Below are 7,642 nucleotides of genomic sequence, written 5' to 3'. Positions count from 1 at the left end.
AGAACGTTTGGTCTGTTGAGTCACACAGCACGACTTTTTTCAGTTTTGTCACGTCTTTATTCAGTGAATCCATGGTCATTTTAACAAAATGAGGAAAGGGCTAGAATCACAGAAGAGTTAGAATCACACAAGAATTTGAATGGATTTCCTTTGCTTAACAAAACTGGACTGAGATATTTACTACTCAACAATATTATTGATCCGACTGCACTAACGCAGAGCTGGACGATGAATTTAATTTTGTTTGCAGAACTGCTTAAAAGATGAAATGAACAAATTTAATAATTGATGATCTTTACAACGAAACTGAATCAACACTGAACTGACTCGAGCTGAACAACAGCCGGAATGCATCATTTTCCCATTATTACTATAAAGCTGCTTTGAAACAAACTGTATTGTGTAAAGCGCTATATAAATTATATAAATAAAGGTGATGAGACTTGACTTGACTTGAGAGGAGATGAATCAGAAGATGGCGGACGAGATGGCGATCAGGCGGCCTCTTCTTCACCCTCCTCCTCGAACTCTCCCTCCTCGGCAGTGGCTTCTTGGTACTGCTGATACTCGGACACCAGGTCGTTCATGTTGCTCTCGGCCTCTGTGAACTCCATCTCGTCCATTCCCTCGCCGGTGTACCAGTGCAGGAAAGCCTTGCGGCGAAACATGGCAGTGAACTGCTCGGAAATGCGCTTAAACAGCTCCTGGATGGCAGTGCTGTTACCGATGAAGGTTCCCGACATCTTGAGCCCGCGTGGCGGGATGTCGCAAACCGCTGTCTTCACATTGTTTGGGATCCACTCCACAAAGTAGCTGCTGTTCTTGTTCTGGATGTTCAGCATCTGCTCATCCACCTCCTTCATGGACATGCGTCCGCGGAAAACGACGGCCACGGTTAGGTAGCGTCCGTGGCGCGGGTCGCACGCTGCCATCATGTTCTTGGCGTCGAACATCTGCTGGGTGAGCTCGGGAACGGAGAGCGCGCGGTATTGCTGGCTCCCCCTGCTGGTGAGAGGAGCGAAGCCGGGCATGAAGAAGTGCAGGCGAGGGAATGGCACCATGTTGACCGCCAGTTTGCGAAGATCAGCGTTCAACTGTCCGGGGAACCTCAGACAGGTGGTGACGCCGCTCATGGTGGCCGAGACGAGGTGGTTAAGATCGCCGTACGTGGGCGTGGTAAGTTTAAGCGTGCGGAAGCAGATGTCGTACAACGCTTCGTTGTCGATACAATAGGTCTCGTCTGTGTTCTCAACCAGCTGGTGGACGGACAGCGTGGCGTTGTAGGGCTCCACGACCGTGTCCGACACTTTGGGAGACGGCACCACGCTGAAGGTGTTCATGATGCGGTCGGGATACTCCTCGCGGATCTTGCTGATGAGAAGCGTTCCCATGCCGGAGCCGGTTCCTCCTCCGAGCGAGTGCGTGAGCTGGAAGCCCTGAAGGCAGTCGCAGCTCTCAGCTTCCTTGCGAACCACGTCCATCACAGAGTCCACCAGTTCGGCGCCCTCCGTGTAATGACCCTTAGCCCAGTTATTACCCGCTCCGCTCTGACCTACAGAACGAGCAGGACACAAAATCCATTAGCGTTTTATGATGCAAAGTTATTAAGGGGTTAGTTCACCTAAAAATTACATTTCTGTCTACCTTTACTTAACTTTATGCTGTTCCAAACCCATTAGACTTTTATTATACTTATATGATGCACAGATTGAATTAATGCTTTTATTCACATATAAATATTGATCAGTGAGCATAAACAGAAGCTCAACCAAATCTGCTTGACGTGTGAAAAACAAACCTCTTGCAGAAGCTCAAACGTAATGCGTAACACATGAGAATGAATCTCATTGGTTCTTTCAGAAGCTCAAACGTGATGCGTAATACAAGAATTAATCTCATTGGTTCTTTCAGAAGCTCAAACGTGATGCGTAATACAAGAATTAATCTCATTGGTTCTTTCAGAAGCTCAAACGTGATGCGTAACACGCGAGAAAGAACCTCATTGGTTCTTGATGAACTCAAACGTGATGCGTAACACGCGAGAATGAACCTCATTGGTTCTTTCAGAAGCTCTAATGTGATGCGTAACACGCGAGAATGAACCTCATTGGTTCTTGCTGAAGCTCAAACATGCTGTGTAACACGAGAAAGAACCTCATTGGTTCTTGCTGAACTCAAACGTGATGCGTAACACGAGAATTAACCTCATTGGTTCTTGCTGAACTCAAACGTGATGCGTGACACGCGAGAATGAACCTCATTGGTTCTTGCTGAACTCAAACGTGATGCGTGACACGCGAGAAAGAACCTCATTGGTTCTTGCTGAACTCAAACGTGATGCGTAACACGAGAATTAACCTCATTGGTTCTTGCTTAACTCAAACGTGATGCATGACACGCGAGAATGAAACTCATTGGTTCTTGCTGAACTCAAACGTGATGCATGACACGCGAGAATGAAACTCATTGGTTCTTGCTGAACTCATACGTGATGCGTGACACGCGAGAATGAACCTCATTGGTTCTTGCTGAACTCAAACGTGATGCGTAACACGAGAATTAACCTCATTGGTTCTTGCTGAACTCAAACGTGATGCATGACACGCGAGAATGAACCTCATTGGTTCTTGCTGAACTCAAACGTGATGCATGACACGCGAGAATGAACCTCATTGGTTCTTGCTGAACTCAAACGTGATGCATGACACGCGAGAATGAAACTCATTGGTTCTTGCTGAACTCATACGTGATGCGTGACACGCGAGAAAGAACCTCATTGGTTCTTGCTGAACTCAAACGTGATGCGTAACACGAGAATTAACCTCATTGGTTCTTGCTTAACTCAAACGTGATGCATGACACGCGAGAATGAAACTCATTGGTTCTTGCTGAACTCAAACGTGATGCATGACACGCGAGAATGAAACTCATTGGTTCTTGCTGAACTCATACGTGATGCGTGACACGCGAGAATGAACCTCATTGGTTCTTGCTGAACTCAAACGTGATGCGTAACACGAGAATTAACCTCATTGGTTCTTGCTGAACTCAAACGTGATGCATGACACGCGAGAATGAACCTCATTGGTTCTTGCTGAACTCAAACGTGATGCATGACACGCGAGAATGAACCTCATTGGTTCTTGCTGAACTCAAACGTGATGCATGACACGCGAGAATGAAACTCATTGGTTCTTGCTGAACTCAAACGTGATGCGTGACACGCGAGAATGAACCTCATTGGTTCTTGCTGAACTCAAACGTGATGCGTGACACGCGAGAAAGAACCTCATTGGTTCTTGCTGAACTCAAACGTGATGCGTAACACGAGAATTAACCTCATTGGTTCTTGCTTAACTCAAACGTGATGCATGACACGCGAGAATGAAACTCATTGGTTCTTGCTGAACTCAAACGTGATGCATGACACGCGAGAATGAACCTCATTGGTTCTTGCTGAACTCAAACGTGATGCATGACACGCGAGAATGAACCTCATTGGTTCTTGCTGAACTCAAACGTGATGCATGACACGCGAGAATGAACCTCATTGGTTCTTGCTGAACTCAAACGTGATGCGTGACACGCGAGAATGAACCTCATTGGTTCTTGCTGAACTCAAACGTGATGCATGACACGCGAGAATGAACCTCATTGGTTCTTGCTGAACTCAAACGTGATGCATGACACGCGAGAATGAACCTCATTGGTTCTTGCTGAACTCAAACGTGATGCATGACACGCGAGAATGAACCTCATTGGTTCTTGCTGAACTCAAACGTGATGCATGACACGCGAGAATGAACCTCATTGGTTCTTGCTGAACTCAAACGTGATGCGTGACACGCGAGAATGAACCTCATTGGTTCTTGCTGAACTCAAACGTGATGCGTGACACGCGAGAAAGAACCTCATTGGTTCTTGCTGAACTCAAACGTGATGCGTAACACGAGAATGAAACTCATTGGTTCTTGCTGAACTCAAACGTGATGCGTGACACGCGAGAATGAACCTCATTGGTTCTTGCTGAACTCATACGTGATGCGTGACACGCGAGAAAGAACCTCATTGGTTCTTGCTGAACTCAAACGTGATGCGTAACACGAGAATTAACCTCATTGGTTCTTGCTGAACTCAAACGTGATGCATGACACGCGAGAATGAAACTCATTGGTTCTTGCTGAACTCAAACGTGATGCGTAACACGAGAATTAACCTCATTGGTTCTTGCTGAACTCAAACGTGATGCGTGACACGCGAGAATGAACCTCATTGGTTCTTGCTGAACTCAAACGTGATGCGTAACACGAGAATGAAACTCATTGGTTCTTGCTGAACTCAAACGTGATGCGTGACACGCGAGAATGAACCTCATTGGTTCTTGCTGAACTCATACGTGATGCGTGACACGCGAGAATGAACCTCATTGGTTCTTGCTGAACTCAAACGTGATGCGTAACACGAGAATGAAACTCATTGGTTCTTGCTGAACTCAAACGTGATGCGTGACACGCGAGAATGAACCTCATTGGTTCTTGCTGAACTCAAACGTGATGCGTAACACGAGAATGAACCTCATTGGTTCTTGCTGAATTCAAACGTGATGCGTAACACGAGAATGAACCTCATTGGTTCTTGCTGAACTCAAACGTGATGCGTAACACGAGAATGAACCTCATTGGTTCTTGCTGAATTCAAACGTGATGCGTAACACGCGAGAAAGAACCTCATTGGTTCTTGCTGAAACTCAATCGTGCTTTGTAACACGAGAAAGAACCTCATTGGTTCTTGCACATGAAGCAAACATGCTTGAGCTTCTGTTTACCACAACTGCTGTGAGAGTTGATCAATGTTGAAATATGTGAATAAAAGCCTAAATTCAATCATGCTAGTGAAATCCATACAGGTAGGAGTGGTGCAGAAAATGCTAAAAACAGGTAATTTAGTTGTACCTTCATTCTAATGTTGATCAATCTAAATGATTTTAAATTAGCCTGTCAGTTGGTACTAATTAGCATAATACAATAGAAATGTATAAACTATAATACGAATGATAAGAAAAACTCAAATTAATCAAATACAACATTTTTGTTTACAAGGCCATTAGGAGTCTGTGTCTTTCATTTAAAATAAATTTAAAGGGATACTCATGTTGTTCCAAATCTGTATGATATTCTTTCTTGTGCAGAACACACACATATATATATATATATATCTAAAAAGAATATATTTCAGGGTACAAAATAACACTGGACCTTACTGACTTCTTTCTAAACTCACTAGTGTTTCACTGAATAAAAAAGTAATAAATAGTAAAGGCAATAATGTAATTAAAATTGTCTGGCCATCCCTTTAATTTAACTATAAAAATGTCTGCACGGGTTTCATTGAAAAATATATCTGAGATATTTCAACATTCAGAAGTGAATCAATGTATAACAACACTAAAAAAATAAATCAGATGTTTGCATGCAATGATATAAGAGTGGAGGGGGTTTATATACCAAAAACAAAGTTGTCAGGTCTGAATATCTGTCCAAAAGGCCCGGAGCGGACCGAGTCCATGGTTCCCGGCTCGAGATCCACAAGGATGGCACGAGGGACATACTTTCCCCCTGAGAAAACAGACAACCAAAGAATGCACCTCAATATAAGGACTTAAGTTGTTTGTATGGAGATTGTGTCTACAAGTTAGGGTTAATTGTAATAAAATAAAACATTTAGTATTAAGATGGGAGTGTTCTGTGATATACAAGGGCCCTGAAATGGGTCAATCCAGGAATCAGACATTTGACATTCCCTATGGTAAACGGTGGTTATGTGCTTACCAGAGGCTTCGTTGTAGTAAACACTGATGCGGTCCAGCTGCAGGTCACTGTCTCCATGATAGCTGCCGGTGGGGTCAATGCCGTGCTCGTCACTGATCACCTCCCAGAACTGAGCGGAAAAAAAATTGGAACCCATGAAGAATCACTGATGCTGTGTAATGAGCCCTGGGCTAGTGGTACCACTGGGAAGTTGTCTCAAATTATATCACATGAGGTATGTATCGAGTCAAAAATAAATAAATAAATAAATAAATAAAAATGCATGCTTTCTGTATTCAGCATGATGATTATACACCTAGTTCAAAATCCTCTTGAATATGCAATATAATATTTGTCCAGTATCATATTTTTTTTGCAATATCTGTTGTGAACACTGTATAACCACATTAGGATAAGAGACACTATATTAGAAAGGTGCATTGCTAACATTGCAATGGTTATAAATGCATATAATTTATTAATTATTATATTTTCTGGCCAAATCAATGGGTTAATAAGATTGAACATTATATTTTACATTTGTGTTCATTCTTCGTTACATAATTGCTGTACTGTATAGTTCCTCTGTTGATTTAATTGCATCTTTTTATTCTTGAGCAATAAGAGAGAAAACGCCCCTTTTGAAATATGCATACAAAAACTGACAAAAATAAACACATGCTAATAAATAACCACAATATAAGATGACACTCTTTTAATATTGCATTTAGAGCTAATTTGATGGAAATGTATAGGCTAATTTCAGAGGAACAAGAGCGGAGAGCATCCCCATCCCCCATGCACATTGGCAAACGTCTGGCATCGCCTACTACGCCATTGGAATGTAACGTTACTCCATTGAAAGAAAACACGACGAAAAAAGACCATTTTCTTTTCTTTTAAACGTGTCGTCATAATTTAAATGCTTATTTATTATAATCTTGCAGTATTTTGTGTGATTTTAGGCGAGTTGAAGCGCGAGCCTGCCGCCACACCCCTCTCGTGCACCCGGCGAGACATACGCATCAAACAAATACGGTGTAACGAAAAACGCATCGATCGCTTCGCGTTGCAGACTATTTAAAAAGCCATCGAATTCGAAAACGTTCAGAAAACTGCAACACAAACTGTACATTAAATGATTGATTAGTAACAGCGAAAAATCATTATATTTTGAAGATATGAAAAGGCCTATAAAACAAAGAAGCGAATGAAAATGTTTATTTTTCGTGTTCTACCTTCGCTCCGATCTGATTCCCGCACTGGCCCGCCTGAAGATGCACTATCTCACGCATGTTGACTTGAAAGATGTGAAAATAATGTGTAAATCTGTTGAATCTCGATGGCCCGTTCTCACACCCTCTTCGGATTATGTCTCGCCCAGACTAGTGCGTAGTGCGCGCTCCCGTCAGCCTGAATCCAACAGTCAGTCCGTGTTGCCAGATTGGGTCGAAGATTTCCACCCTTAAATCTCACCAAAGCCCGCCCACTACAAGAAAACCCGCCCAAATCATTAACTGCCAAAAACAATGCGATAGAATTTTATTGCCATGTCATTCAAGGTTGATAAGGACGATTTTTATCTCCTTAAAACAAAATAATGATGACAAAGAATTAAAATAAACCAGGGAAACAGATAAACAGGGCAAAAGCATTAAAGAGAATTAGCAAATATTACTAACATGTCTTTAGGCCTACTAAACGGCAATGAATCAAAGAATTAACAGATTAATCATTGGAAAAACAATTTTTTATGTCAGTAATAGTAAGAATAAGTCCATTTAAATAAAAAAAAGTGCACAATTAAGTGAAAAAGCAACGTAATTAGCAGGCAT

At 42.4% G+C, this 7,642-nt stretch overlaps 1 protein-coding gene across 1 annotated transcript; it reads right to left on the bottom strand.

Annotated features, from left to right (window-relative positions):
• Nucleotides 1-463: 463 nt before the first annotated feature.
• On the bottom strand, nt 464-7,224 carry zgc:65894 (uncharacterized protein LOC335798 homolog). The gene is made up of 4 exons (XM_056272051.1): nt 7,046-7,224; nt 5,829-5,937; nt 5,505-5,615; nt 464-1,552 (listed from the first exon to the last, which is right to left on the bottom strand). Exons 1-4 carry the CDS (start codon nt 7,100-7,102, stop codon nt 495-497), a joined length of 1,335 nt encoding a protein of 444 aa, XP_056128026.1. The 5' UTR covers nt 7,103-7,224; the 3' UTR covers nt 464-494.
• Nucleotides 7,225-7,642: the final 418 nt, after the last annotated feature.

This window comes from Rhinichthys klamathensis, unplaced genomic scaffold (genome assembly GCF_029890125.1).
Source record: "Rhinichthys klamathensis goyatoka isolate OS25496 unplaced genomic scaffold, OSU_Roscu_1.1 h1tg000330l_1, whole genome shotgun sequence".
NCBI lineage: Eukaryota > Metazoa > Chordata > Actinopteri > Cypriniformes > Leuciscidae > Rhinichthys > Rhinichthys klamathensis.
Note: the sequence above shows the minus strand (reverse complement) of the source record. Positions and strands in the feature narration are given on the sequence as shown.